The 16,211-nt window shown below is 37.1% G+C and overlaps 1 protein-coding gene across 2 annotated transcripts in view; it reads right to left on the bottom strand.

Annotated features, from left to right (window-relative positions):
* The window catches only part of dtx1 (deltex 1, E3 ubiquitin ligase), a 98,455-nt gene that overhangs the window by 41,772 nt on the left and 40,472 nt on the right, over nucleotides 1–16,211 (bottom strand). For both annotated transcript variants that reach the window (XM_039772246.1, XM_039772245.1), the window contains exon 2: nucleotides 13,356–14,040. In XM_039772246.1, the coding sequence (XP_039628180.1) occupies nucleotides 13,356–14,040 (685 nt within the window). The remainder of the gene's footprint in view (nucleotides 1–13,355; nucleotides 14,041–16,211) is intronic.

The raw sequence follows: 16,211 nt of genomic DNA on the forward strand, positions 1-16,211 counted from the left end.
TGCAGAAGACTCTGAGTACAAAGAAATCTCAAAACCATAATAATATCCAATTTTGTTAAATTGCACCATTATCATGCATTTCCTGGGTACTTCCTGTTGTGCTAACAGTGGAAAAATAACAGAGAAATTAAAAAGGATCCAGAGAAAAGACAGAGTTGAGAGGAGTTTTACTGTGAAAAAAGTGTTCACAAAAGGCACCTTAACCTGTTAGGTCTTTTTATATTGTTGGGAAAGTTAATTCTACCAATACCTACATTGTTAGCCTTGATTTTTACGTACATCCTGCAGTACTTTACTATTTCACATTATGTAAGCACAGATAACTTTAAATACAAATTTAACTCAACAGCTTCGATACCGTATCAGGGGTTGGAAGCGGCTCGTATATGAAGCGTCCTTGCTAGGATTCACAATTGTGTCTGTCTGTCTTTGGATTGCCTTCCCCTGAATAGGGTACACTTCAGAATACCCTACCTGAAGCCAAAAGCCAACATTAGGGCTACTCCTGCGGAGTTTTTCTCACTCACATAGCTACCTTTGAAAGAGCTACACCAGCTAATACAAGCCAAGGGCTTGCCAGAAGACGTTCCCTTACCAGGTTAATGGCAGGCCATACGAGCACCACTGCTTCTGAAAGAACTAAACTTGAATGAACACAGTGTTATAACAACACTTGTCAGTAACTGCTAAACATCATTTAACAACAAGACAACTTCAGTGAGATAATATCCAAACCTTTATTCCATCTATTACTCATATTTATTTACAGAAAAACAAGGCACAAATGTTTGATATGTGAAACATACAACCCGAGTGACTCAAATCAGGATCATATAGCAAGTTTTATATCAGGCAACAAAGTTTAGATTTTATAGTCTTTCGTCTTGTGAGCATTGGGACAGTAGATGGAATTTTTCTTTTTTTTTTTTAATTCTAGCAAAGTTTATGTACACAGTACAAAGCACAATGCACAAAGCAACTTTTTCTTGTTCAAAGCTAACATCAGTTACAATTTTACCCATAAATCAGTTATAATTTCTATTTTTGCATATCTTGTTCAATTACACAGTATAACAAAAACAACCATGTTGAAAAACATTTATATTCCCGTTGTCTTATCTATCTATATCTGACGTTATGAAATCTCTCTAGAGATACTTTCTAAACTTCTTTAAATTTATAGTGCCTTGCTGGCTACCTTATGTATGATATTGCATCAGTCAAACATTGGGACAACCGGTTATCTCCCCTGGTCTGGTTAATTGTTGATTAAGTTAAACATGAAACATTAATATTAAATTCACAAGTCCTCGTTTCACATATTCTTACAAGCATACACACACTGGTTACATAATCTAAGCTTAAACAAATTCATTCTAATAAATAATGCCACTCTTTTAATAATCTTATACTTACTTTTCTGGAATTCCTGTCTGTGTTTATTTTGCATAAACCCCAGAATTTCATCTAGTCGCAAATTAATCACTCTTGGAAAAATACCTTATGAATATTAAAGATCTAATGTATTCATTTGTACCTGCTTGCTATTTCAGCTAAAGAACTGATTACATAAATGTCAGCTTTCACATAAGAGCTCTGTGCCCACAGGTTAAGATTAATTATCTAAACAATTCTAAAATAGAAACACAGTAAAATGAAAACATAAAAATTAAATATTATGAGTCATATTTAGCATACTGTAAAAATATTTTTTTAATGGTATTACAAGAGGAAAGCAAGGATAGTGACAGGGGAAGACAAGCAAATGTGTAACTAAACTGTTAAACGAGAACATAAAATCAAAGTCAAAAGGATACACCATACTTTTATTAACTGGAAGACCACAATACTATTAAAGAATCACTTGAATGAGTTGAATTATCTGCAGTCTTGGATAAGGATGAAATCAAATCAACAATCTTTTATCCCATCTCTCTGTTGATGTCATGCACCACACACATCCATTCCTATACTATGGAAGCACATGAACTAATGGTGGTGATCATCAGTAAACAAAAATGGTGGCATAACATCAAAATAAAAAATATAAAAATATGAAAGAAGGGTCTAAATGACAAACCAGCATAATAATTAAAATCCTTGTAATTAAAAACCCTAAAAGGTTAAGAAAATGTTTGGAAAAATGCACAACAAAGTCTGCATTAACCTCCCTCTGGCTCGGAAAATTTTATACAATAACGATTCACCCTGAATGTCTCTTGAATGAATTAGTTGTTAAGAGCCAATAAACACCATTAAGCCTGTATAATGCTCAAAACAGTATTCTGCTGCCATCTAGTGGATAAAATAACATTATGCTGCAAAAAAAACGAACATTTCTAGGCATTTTGCCACTCAATATTCAGTGGGGTGGGGCCTTCAACTAAATCTCAATAGTGGGTGAACAAAGAGTTGTAAAGCCAGTTTTAGAATAATCGTAAACCCAATTATTACTCTAATCAAGCAACAGTATAAATTGGTCATCCGACAAAGACACAGATAGTGAAACTAATGAATATAGCACTGTATGACCGAATTGGTGTGATACGCCTGGTGAATTTGGTAACCTGAAGGTTCACAATGGTGTAAGAAGGTGCACGGCAAAAAGGAAAAATGACTGCAATCAAGTGGAAATACAAAAAAGACATAAGCCCGATACATAAGCCCAACAAGCACTGTTCACAGTGTAGCAACTATCAATGCTTGTGTGAGAAATGTGGAAGTAACTAAACCTTACTATGTAGATAGCCTACAATAACAGAAAGGGCACATTGATCATGCAGATCTGGCACATTCCGCCTTCTCATATGCAAGCAACAGCAAAAACATAAGTGCGCCATGAAACACTCTTCTAGTTTGAGTGCATTGTTGGGCCGTGCTTTGGTGACTTTTAATAAAACATATCACACAAAGGACATGTGCTAAATCTGCATCAGTACAACTGTGGACATTAGACAGACCTTTCTTATTGTGTTTATGTTGACTTTTTAGCATTAATGCGCTTCTGTTACACAATATTTTTTTTCACGTTGAACAGAATTAAACATTTTTGGCTGTTTTTTTCCAGGTGTGAACATAATGCTAAGGAGACTAAATTCTGAACACATTCATAATAATCACTGCCTAATTATTTAGAATCAGATGTGCTGTTAATGGGATTTAAGAATCAATTATTGTTTGTTTCTAAACTGTAATGAGTTTAGATCAACCTGCAGAGATGTGTTATCACGTTGACATTTATTAGAACTTTTCTAATGATCAGCATAGAAAAAAGCCAAATTAAATTCACTGTGATTCTATACTGTAAAACAATAAAATATGAAAAGTCCCAGGGAGGTGAATACTTTTGATATGCAATGTACAAGGAATGGCTGAGGTATCATGATGAGAGGTTTAGAAACCAAACCTGTGTTGCTCTAGCTGTCTTACAAGATATCAAAAACTTCCTAGATTACACAACACATTCTTCTTACTTTGTATGGTATCAATGTTAATTTGTATTTATTCTGTTTTATAGTCCTTCATGATCAAATACACTTTTGCTGCCAGATAGCAAACTTTATAAATAATTGTCTTAAATGGCTTCAGACTTTCTACACAGTATTTGATGTTGAATCCATATCTGGACACACTAACAATGGTAATTAAACTGGTGAGTGTCATTCACAGTCCCCATTCCACCCCACAGCATGCCCATCCTCTAAAACCTGGTGTAACAAGCAAGGCGGAGAATAGCACAAGCATGGTTAAAACACTGAAGTGTTCTCTCTTATTTTTTGTTGTTTTAAAACAAGGGTGGAGTTAGTCCTTGGGGGTGTATGTGTCGAGGGCCTTGGGGTGGTGATTTGCCACAACTAATTTGTGCATTAAGCGCTCCAGTAACCACATGTCTACATTTTGGTGAGAACCACAACTTCCTGTGAGCAGAGCCACTCGCCTGGGAACAGCTTCTACTTCCGCTCTCTTTCGTGCCTCTGAAAGTGTCAGATTTACCAACCCCTGTTAATTATTTGTCTTATTATGAAATTAAGCTGAATGAGTGTTTTTCTTAAGATGCCAATCTCAAATAAACAGCTGGACTATAAGATACAAAACAAAAAAACACTTTGTGCCTGTGAGGGACATGCTTAGTCAAACTTGTCTTAAGGTTTTTGCCACTGTCTTTTGAATTTAAGTATGTAAATGTGAATCCACACCTTGCAAAGATGAAGACCCCTTCAAATTCCTCAGTGTGTTTACTATAGACCTACTAAGGATGACAAAACCACAAACTGAAAAGGAGGGTCACAGCAGCACTTTTTGCAACTCATAAAATCACAGCACTTCCTCTGCAAATGTATAATAGTTCCACTGCTTTCTAGATGCCAGGTCCTACTTCACTGTCTTTCACATCGAGCTGTCTACCTGCTTTACACATCTCTTATTCAACACCACTTTAACCAAGCAAGAGATATCTACTGTGACCAGCTAAGGACACTAAACAGACAATGATGTTATTGTGATTATTTTTTATTATTTGGCTGACACCTTTATCCAAAAGATACAACTTATTACATTTCTTTTGTTTTTCCAATTGGAGCTCAGGCAGGTGAAGTGACTTGCTGATGGTAACATGGTGTCAGTAGTGGGATTTGAATCCACAACATCAGGATGTGAAGTCTAAAACCTAAACCACTATGCCACACATTGTACGTGTGGACCACATCCAAATTTTCAAAATTTGCAAAGGCACTGATAAACTGAATACTCTAAATAGTAAATCATACACTAATAAATTAATGCAATATGCATTCAGTATGAAAATCACAAATTACATTTGCACATAAAGAGTCACATGAATCTAGAATAAACTATTATGTCACTTAGTTGATGCCAATTTAAAAAAGGTGAAAATGTAGCTGTTATGCATCAATATGAACTGGATGGTTCCTTGTATTTTCAACTTTATGCTCATAATGCCTAAGGACAGCTTGTTATTCTGGCCTATAGTGACTTTATCAGATCACTCACTCTTAAAACATGCCTCATTTCTACTTAAACTCTTCCATGCCTACTATCATCAGCTCAGGTGCTTCTTTTCTTGATGATATCTCTCTTTTGCTTCACCATGCCCCCAATATCATCTTCATTCACCAGTGCCCTGGGAGAGATTATGATGACCTCAAGAGAATATTTCATGTAAACTTTATTTCATCAAAGGTGTGTCTTCACATTGCCACAATGTAAGTGCAGAGCAGGTACTGTATCTAGGTCACATATGTAGGTCAGTGGGCTTCATTTTAGTCTAATAACTTGTCCACCCCACCAAACCCCACCGCTAAAAGGTCAATACTGCCCTTTACTAGGCAGGCTGCACCTGAACTAAAAAGTAACCTGGTCTGGTCAAAGTAAATCATAAGAAAGAAATTACTAAAACACCTTTCTTCACATTTTTAAATAAAATAGTACAATTGTCTTCTGCTCAGTAAATGTGTCACCCTGGAAAGGATGTAGATGTTTCTACATCTTTAACATTTCTTTCTTATATTTCAGATCTGTTGCTCCTGTATTTATTTCTTTTGTCAACATATTTTGTCTCTCCATGGCTCCCATTTGCATTCAACATTTATATCACGACTTGGTGTAAAGACATCTGCAGACTATTTCCTACTTCTAAATATTTCCCTCTGATGCTTTTCACCTCCCTTTCTTTCTGGTGTTACTTGAGATGGTGCTCGCTGCAACATATGCTATTCCAAATAATAACTGATAAATTATTTTTAAGTAATTTTATTTGCCTTATCATGTATTAAATTTCAGTTAAGAATTATGAGAATTGCTCATTCATTTACAAAATCTCACTGCTCTTTTAAAACTTAAATAAAATGTTATGGTTACCATTAATTTTATCCAAATATACAGTAGTGCAAGTTCAAATGTAAAAATGGATGTTTTATGGTTTCTTGTGAGAATGTACGCCATGACTACAAATTGTCTACAATTTTGTGGTTACCAAAGATGATGAGCTTGGGTAAAATAAGAGTAATAAAAATGATAGCAATTTCACTGTAAAGAATCTTCAAAATCAGCCACTGAACATAACAGATGTATAACTGTGGGTTGTACAAAACTGAAATACTTTTCAATATAAGTGTCTTATGAGAAACTAAGTGCTTTTGCTGAAGGACTAAAACTGTGAACCTGGAAATGGAGTAACCAAATTGGCTCAAACAAAAGAATCATCATTGTGCCGGCTGAGATCAAAATTTGGAAGCCAATAACACAGTTGCCGAAGCACAAAATGAGATCAGGGAGCACAGTCAATAAGGATCCTAACTATAAAAAATTAATCTTTCCAAATTAGCATATTTTGAAAAACATACAGACAGTTAAACAAAGAATGAAGCCCATCACCACTCTTAAATAGTCTAACATAACATGCTGCAAACACACAATGGCAACAACACACATCATTACCACAATTGCAGCGAGCCATGTTCACATGTAAAGAATGCAAAATGGTAGTGGCTGCAACCCAAAACAACACACAAAATGTCAGTATCAAAATGACATAAGCAATATAGAGTATACTGCTCTAAAAAATTAAAGGAGCACTTTTTAATCAGAGTATAGCATCAAGTCAATGAAACTTCTGGGACATTGAGCTGGTCAGTTAAGTAGCAGAGGGGGTTGTTAATCAGCTTCAGCTGCTTGGTGCACTAGAGGGGCAACAATGAGATGACCCCCAAAACAGGAATGAATGGTTTAACAGGTGGAGGCCACTGACATTTTTCCCTCCTCATCTGCTTTTCACTGGTTTTGCATTTGGCTACGGTCAGTGTCACTACTGGTAGCAAAAGGAGATACCTGGACCATACAGAGGTTGCGCAAGTAGTCCAACTTCTCCAGGATGGCACATCAATACAAGCCATTGCCAAAAGGTTGGAAAAGGGCATGGAAGAGATTCCAGGAAACAGACAGGCAGTTACTCTAGGATAGCTGGACAGGCCTGTAGAACAGGTCCTTAACTCATCAGCAGGACTGACCAGTATCTGCTCCTTTGGGCAAGGAGGAACAGGATGAGCACTGCCAGAGCCCTACAAAATGACCTCCAGCAGGCCACTGCTGTGAATGTCTCCTTCTGACCAAACAATCATAAACAGACTTCACGAGGGTGGCCTGAGGGCCCGAAGTCCTCTAGTGGGCCCTGTGCTCACTGCTCAGCACCATGGAGCTCAACTTGCATTTTCCATAGGATACCAGAATTGGCAGGTCCACCACTGGCACCCTATGCTTTTCACAGATGAGAGCAGGTTCACACTGAGCACATGTGACAGAAAGAGTCTGGAGAAGCTGTGGAGAATGTTATGCTGCCTGTAACATTGTTCAGCATGACCAGTTTGGTGGTGGGTCAGTGATGGTCTGGGGAGGCATATCAATGGACGCAAACACCTCTACAGGCTAGACAATGGCATCTTGACTGCATTAGGTATCGGGATGAAATCCATGGACACACTGTCAGATCCTATGCTGGTGCAATGGGTCCTGGGTTCCTCCTGCTGCACGACAATGCCTCACGTGGCAAGAATAACCAGTCAATTTCTGGATGATGATGGAATTGATACCATTGACTGGCCCCCACACTCATTCGCCTGACCTCAACCCAATAGAACACCTCTGGGACATTATGTTTCAGTACATCCGACACCGCCAGGATGCACCTCAGACTGTCCAGGAGCTCAGTGATGGCTTGGTTCAGACCTGGGAGGAGATCCCCCAGGACACTATCCATCATCTCATTAGAAGCATGCCCCCCAAAACGTTGTTAGGCATGCACATAAGCATGTGGGGGCCGTACAAACTACTGAGTACAATTTGGAGTTGCTGCAATGAAATTTCGGCAAAATGGACTAGCCTGCCTGCCGCATCATTTTTTCACTTTGTTTTTTGGGGTGTCTTTGAATTCTGCCCTCTGCAGGTTGATCATTTTCATTTCCATCAATGATGTAGCATTCTTTCGTTCTCAACACATTACCTAGTCCATATCAGTATATATATATCCAGCATGTTTGCATTTTCAAAGTGACTCTTTAATTTTTTTGAGCAGTTTATATTATACCATTCTCATTATAAAGTGAAGTTTAAATCTGAATCAGTACTTGAACATTAATTCCTAAGGGTTCAAAATGCAGAAATCACGACTGTGGTAATCTTTGCCACATCTAGTCTATAATGGTGAAGAAATATGCTGTTCTATATGCTGCATTCATTCCAAAGTAAAATTAATGAGTCAGTGCTTCAAACTTACCTCCCTGGTTAAACAGTCAACTACCATGGTGGCTTTCAATTGGAAGCATTGCCTGTTGAGGGCCTAACAAAATTCATTATCAGCAGTTCAGTCTTACACAGAAATGCACATACCGTATAGGAATTCTGAGGCCAGCACACAGTCCTGCTCTCTTTGTAGGTTCAATATTAATTAAAAAAAGAAAAGTGAATAATTCTTTACAATTAAGTACAGTACAATACATGCACTCATACCAAGATATTCCAAGTTACCATAACCCAACAGGGTCTTCTGGATTCACTTTGCCTTTCATACTGAGCATTCTCACATAACTATTTAGGAACCAAACGATAATAAAATAAAAATATAACAAAGACAGTTAAGTAGAATACAAGATGACAGAAATGTCTTTACAGGACAAATGTTTCCAAAAGAGCCAGATTTTGATCGCATGGAGATCAGACACTTGCAATGCAAAATCTCTCATAGTTGCAGCTAACCCTCAATCTTTTGACCACACTCTTCCTGTTTGTCTTACCTATGATCTTAACTCTCTTGAGAAGTTAAACCACAAAGCTCTATTTACACCTAAATCTGTGCTAAAATAAATGCCCAGCACATCTTAGGATTTTTTACAAATGGCAGAACATGGATGTATATATATGATCTCTAACTAGTGAGCTGCCTTCAGAAAACATCAATAGCCAGTCATATACAAGTAAAACACATGAAGTTGTCATTTTAGGTTTGAGGTTTGATTTCTTGTCTGTTGTTTGATTATATTGCTGCCTTTAGTTTGTGGGAGACAGACAAGCAAGTATCTTATTGTGTCCTGTAAACATGACAGGGGTCATAAACTGTTTAGCTTAAGTTAATTGTGTTTGAGTGTGTCTGGAATGTACTGCTGTCCTATTTAGTGCTGACTCCTGTCTTCAGCCCAGAGAGATGGAAAAGGTGCTCATTCTCTATGATCCTTTGCTAAAATAAAAGCATTTCAAAAAAATGAGACAGTAAGCCATAGGGGTATTAGGCTGTTAGTTCTCCTTCATTACCTCTACGGGGCAAATGTGCTGCTTTCCTACGAAATAAACTACAGCAATACAAGCAGACTGACACTAACCTGATAATGTCAAACCAAGTTTAAGCATCAGTTTAGATATAGTGCCAGTTTGTTTATTGGCAGGTGTCTGTCTGTACATACATGTGACAGACTGCTTACAAATATATCAATGTGGATAAAGTTGGGAAAAGCAAAAGATGATTAAAACAAAATAAAAGAAATCTTCTGGTTTCATCAATGTAAACTAAAAAAACACTCTTACAATAAAACTATAAATGATATGAATATATCATTTGACAGTAGTCCACTGTAAGATATTAAAATGCTCATGTGACACATCAGCTCCTGGTGACTCTGGATTGTGAAGCTTTCCAGAAAAAAAAAAATCTGTTTTAGGCAATCATATATGAATTCATGGTAAGGAATAAGAATTTTAAATAAATCAGACAGCCATAAAGATAACAGTAATAATTCAGGATTTGTATTTCTGGCTTAGTTAATAAAGTCTTCAGCCAAGACAAAGACAGAACCTGCAATATTAATATACTGCATGTTTGGCTGATACCTTTTTCAAAGTATGTCAAATCTGCTTAGGACTAATCAGTAACCGTTTCACCTGTGTAGTGGCATTTTGTCAGAAAAGTGTTTGATGAGGCAAATACAAGAGCGTTGAGATCAATGTGAGTATGACAGAGACAGGTAAAAAACTGAGGCCATTTCTCAGGAAGAATCAAGTACAGTTCACTGAACTGAGAAGGGTTAGGGTGTATAAAGGTAATGTTACATTCTGAAGTAGACAGACAATCTTGATTTAGCTGGCATTCTCTTGCAAACAAAGAGTTGACTTTGCAGTTCATATCATTAGAATATAAACAACCTGATAATTCCGTTGATAAAGAAAATTTGCTGACTGATGAACAACATTTTTGGCTTCCTTATGATGTTATCTATGTGAGTAAGCTTTTCTCTTGAAGGGGAATATTGATATGAAAATTGTGTTAAAAGAAACCTGGTGAAGAAGAGTCTTCAGGCTTTTCAAGTGCATGGCAAAACCAAAAATTTATGTTTTCAATTGCACCCCTTTTCTTTGGATGATGCTTTAATGAAAGCAAAAAGCACAGACAAACTGGCAAGGATGAAGGGGTAGTGGAGTATTAATGATAAAGGGAGACAGAGAGCCAAAGGAGGGGGGAAAAGTCTGAATTGGTGTAAAACACCCTAATTCAGGGTGCCCATGAGAAATGCAATGATTTAGTTCATTAGGCAAAAGTACATACTGAACAAGAATAGTTACATCAAATTTCTGAAATATTAGCATGTGTGCTTCCATTTAAATGTTTCAAATTTAAATATTCACGATTAAAATAGAAGTTTGTAATTTTTCATTCCCTGATAGAGGTGCATGGAGAGCTAGATCACTAGTTAATGATCAGAAATTAAAAATAACATCACATTCATAATCAATGACCTTAAAATAGTTTAAAATACCAACTCACAAGCTTATGCTGGAGTTCGTCATTTTAGCTCTTAGAGTGATACAACCACCAATGAAGAATCACATATCAAAAATATTACCATATTCCTGATTAGCAACCTTGAAATAGCATAAAATGACACTCCACACGACCATATTACCAGTCCCCATTTTTCTAAAGTTTTGTGAAAAGCAGTAACTTTGGCCCCTCACACCCCACGAGGTGGTGAACCACTAGTATCAGCTGATGTGGCCTGCACAACTTCAAGTCATTCTGATCATTTTAGTTGAAGGCACCAATTAGTTTACTCATTATCATAAGGGTGTATTTTCCTGCATAAAACATGGTCCAAATATAACGTAAAAATGATGTTTTTCATGTCCTGATGGCCAAAAATAGGGGAAAAACCAAAATGCCTGAAATCTTGCTTAGCTAGACATCAAAGCTAGTTGAACTGTATATCAACTTGGATTTCACACCACTGAGTTATGGAGCACTAAACAAAAAAACTGAAATGATTTCAAAGATTTTACAAGCAATTCTTATGAACACAAAAAGTCTTAGAATCCTGCAAAAACATGTTTCTCTTAAATTTGCGTTTTACTGTTGTTGTAAACTGGTCTGGTTTGACAGCAACATGAAAGGAGCCACATTATTGTTGAGTGATAGATTATTCCAATAGAGGGTCAAGGGTTACAAAAAAATATTTTATATTACTTAAATGAAACCATTTTGAAAACTGCTAATATAGCTAAAGCAAGGGTAGGCAAACTGCAATTTTATTAACAAAAATGACAAATACATAATCAGTGTGTGTTTTGGAGCATGTGAACAAGTGAGTAAACTTGTTTATAATTTTACATGTGTATAAGCATAAGCTGGTGTTTAAAGAAGTGGACTTTGTACTGACATTTCGATCGTATGTAAAAACACACATTCTCACTCTTGTGTGTGGATTTTTTTACAAATATTGAAAGTAAAACAGTGTGCCTGATATGCCATGACAGTGTTGCTGTATTTAAGGAGTTCAACTTCAAGAGACAATTTCTAACTAAACACAGTAACTTTGTAAGTAAATTAGCAGAAAGTGGATTACAGCAAAAAGCTAATTTTATTTGCTACTTTTTTGAATGCCACAGCTATATTTTTGTTTGAAAATAATGTTCATTACTAAATTTAGATATCTGTCAATTGCAGCCCCGCTAGAGACCATACAGATGTCCATGTGGTCCTCGGAGAGAAAAATGTGTCCACCTCTGTTCTAAAGCAACAGCAATTGAAAGTTTACTTTTAAGAGCAAAGGCAAAAATACCTACCTGTGTAATTAAAATTTTTCTAACATGCTGAATTTGTATATTTTATCAGCTATCTGATTTCATGCTGCTAAGTTGCCTACAGGGCTCATTATAAGCTCAGTGAATGCTTGATTGATACACAAATATATCTGAGTTACAGTTAAACAAAACCTACAAGGGAAGCTTAACTCAGCAAAGATCCCAATCAGAGCAATAGCAGTGGGCGGCACGCAACACAGGGTTTGTAGACAGAGGAACCTCATTGTGTAGTTTTAATTTGTAAAGATATTTTATATTATTTTTTTGCAGGATCAACATTTCATCTAGAATGGCAGGCCATATATTAGGCAATAGGAATTCAATCTGATGCAGAGCCTTCAATGACATAAAGCCATGAATCAATCACCAGAGCAGCTCAAAAGCCTTCAAAAAACTCTTTTCATATAATAGAAATCGTTAGCATGGCACTGCCTTTAAATCACCTTTCAACATAAACTTAAGAAAAACCAAATGTGCCTGCTGGTTCTTAGGATTAATTTAATACTGGAATATTGAACAAAAATGCTGTATGCCTGTTATTTTAAATACACGGATTCATGTGCATTTATGATCCTTGAATCCATTTATTAAGTTCACTTTATTATGATGAGTTTAGTAGGAATCTAAAACCTCCTGGATGACAGAACCAATCCAGGTGAGACAGAATTCAATTCTCAACATCATCTGCCATGGTATGTGATGAAAAAAGGATTATGGGAGTATATGGAAACCATCGGACCAGGTTTTTGTTTAAGGTTTGTTTCACCACTTATACTTTTCAAACATAATACAGTGCAGGTTTGGCATGAACGTTCTAAAGGAGACACCTGGATGCATGTGTTACTTCATAGACAGCAACCTTCCTTCCTGCAGTGTTTCATACTTTGCTAGTCACCCATTTCTGTTGCCAGTTGCATGCGGAGTGTATTAATAATCAACTTTTTTCACCAACCTTTTCATAAGGCACATAGCATAACATAACTGAAAAGTTTGAATGACATTTGTTAGCAGGCCTGGATATGATTAATCTAAATAAAAATGCTTAAATCCTAAACATGTAGGGCAAAATAAGTGACACAAACACTTTGAACTGCATAGCCTCTTCTAAACCTATTTAGACACCTAATCTTAGAAGGTACCTAAATGAGAAATGATGTCCCAGACACAGCGATATAATGCCCTTCTCAAAAAAGATTAGTCAAAAAGAAGATTAGTCTTACCCAGGTGGAATGGAGCCTCGTGTACTGACTATTGCTGTGCGCTGAGTCCCTGGACGGTTTAAATTATTCTGGCCTGAGACAGCAGTAGGTGCTGGTGGAGGTGGGAGCCTGGGGAAGGTGGAGAGCGCTCCTGGTGGCTGCACTTGCTCTGGTTTGGCTGAGCTGCCGCTGACAGAAGATGCAGCAGACCACAGGGTTGTGCCTGCAAATGTGTTGCTCTGCCGCACAATAGTCAGAGTCCCAGAGGCCCCATTGGTGCCAGCATAGACTTTGCGGCGCTGGGAGGCCAAAATAGCATTGGAGGCAGCTCGTGTACTATTCACCAAGATGCACTGCTGGCAAGAACAGGGCTGTCCCAAGCTGGGGCCAACAGGCCAGGATTGTGACTTTGGGATAGAGCCCATCGTGAGTGGGTAGGCTAGGTCCATTCTCCTACGCAACCTCCTCTTACGCTGGCTCTGACGGTTGGTCTGCGCCATGCTGTTAAAGTCAATGAGGTAGCAGAAGCCCAGAGAGGTAAGGTCAAGCCAAGGATGTTGCTTCTCATATGCATTCTGAATTGTTACACAGATTTCCATGTCGTAGGGTGTCCAAGAGCCAGTGTCATTTTCCCACTCCCATACAACACCTTTCCCAGGGGCAGATGAGGGGTCATAGAAATTTCTTTGTACAGGTCTCATTGTTCCTGAGAGGGAAGAAAAAGAATGTTAATATTAGTCTGGAAAAAAAAAATTCACAAATCACAATATGAAACAATGGACATGAGGAAGTTAGCAGCTCTGTTTACCACACCCATCTATTACTCCTTAGCACACATTCATCCAAATGTAGCATTTATTTACCCCACATTTGAACTTCATTCTATGGATTGCCTTTAAAACATAATATAGTTTTAGCCTTTTTGGATTAGACTGTGATTTGTTCTTTGAATAAAATAATAATAAAGAAAGAGAGAATAAAAAAGGGAAATAAAACACAGTAAGTCAAGATTATTTTCTGCAACTCTGTAAGGTGTTTCTATCAAAAACAGAAGTGCCTAGTTGTTGCTCATTTCTAGAGTAATAATAAGAAGATTTAATATCAAGCATTCAAATGTAATATAATATGTCTGGTCTATCATTAACATCAAGCAAAAGAAAAAATAAATACTTTTGGGGCTGCTGCTCTGGTACTATTTGCAACCTTTCTCCCCTCCAATTCATTAGAGGCACAAGAAGCCAATCAATTCCTGAATGCTGCCTAAACTGAGCTCAGAAGCCAATGTGTCATTTGTTTCATTCGTAATGCAGTGTTTTTGTAAATGAGGCCAAAGTGACTTATGCATTTTTTACATTGCCTGACTCAGCAGTCTCTTAATGAAAAGATTCAAGAGGAATTAAATTCCAGAGCTGCTGTGAAGTTCTGTCGACAGAGCGACCATTTTCCCCCCCAGGGGGTACCCAGCTAAGTGAGGCGCAGCAGGAATGGCCTGACAGTGCACATTTGAAATACCATACCTCCAGAATATAGCTGGAATACCTGGGTGGAGAGTTTTTTTTTCCCCAACCATATAAGCAGCTCTGCATTCTTGAAAGGAGGTATGTTCACCTTTAAAAACTGCCACTTACTATTTGTAGCTGGTGGACCCACAGATCTGTCAAAGGTCAAAAAGAACTTTTTCTTTATGTAACAAAACTGGCAACCAGCATGGCTATTTAAGCTTCTACAAGTCTAGTAGGCTTGAGCAATGTTATGAATTTCTTGTCCACTAAAATATGTACTGGTTGTTCATGACACATGGTTACCATGACCAGCAGCCATCACATGCAAGCATATATAGGTGTACAATTTGTTTTCAGTTAAATGTTGTCCTTCACATGACCTTTTGCCTGCTAGTGAACTTGTCTTGGATTATCTACAAAATCACCACAAAGGTGACATTTTTCCCCTAGCAATGTACAAGAGCCCAAACTGCAAAGATAAGGACAGGTTGAGTGATTCATGTCACGGAGTAAAGGACCAGGCAGAGGATCCAAAAGCAAAGGGGTAGATACTTTGATACCTGTGACCAAGCTGTCTATCAATTGTTCCTGTCATTCATGTTTGTGTGCACTTTTTTTGTATCTAAATTATCCTGTATGTCATTTTATACTGAATAGTATCCCATGTGTTATTTTTATGCTGCTGAGAAAGTTATTACATGAATTTCTGCTGACAATGATGGGATTCTTTTACACCAGATGATTTTGTCCTGTACTCATTTCAGCTTTACTGTGCTGTCGATTAACTCCTTTATTAATGTAGTTCTGTTTTTTATATTTTTACCTAATGTCAGTATAACTGCAGTAATATAAGTATTATTATAATGCATCTTATTCAGCCATTCATTTTATGAGCCAACTTTACTCAGTAAAAAGTCATGGGGTGCTTTAACCTACTTCACCAGCATCAGGTGTAAAGGAGAGATCAGACTTGGATTGGACTCTATGCCACCACACTCAATATCTACGTATATACAGTGTCTACAATTACCTCTGTACAAAGTATATATATATATATATATATATATATAAAATGCAAAGTTGACTTATACATTAAATTACTCACTATTTACTATTTAGTTAAAAAGTTACAATGTGGCAGGACTGTACATCTAGGCCAGTAGGTATACGCTGAGGAAGAACATTTTGATATACAGGCAATTGTCGACTTACGATATATGCGTCTTAAGGCCATTTGACTTATCCTTACATACCTGTTCATTTTGACAGTACTACAACTAATTTTCTGTAAAAAGTTAATAATTGAATTTAAAGTTGTCATATTTGTTGGTTTTTTTTAATGTAAATATACTGATTCAATCAAGGCTTTAGCATA

The sequence above is a fragment of the Polypterus senegalus genome, chromosome 12 (genome assembly GCF_016835505.1).
Source record: "Polypterus senegalus isolate Bchr_013 chromosome 12, ASM1683550v1, whole genome shotgun sequence".
Taxonomy (NCBI): domain Eukaryota; kingdom Metazoa; phylum Chordata; class Cladistia; order Polypteriformes; family Polypteridae; genus Polypterus; species Polypterus senegalus.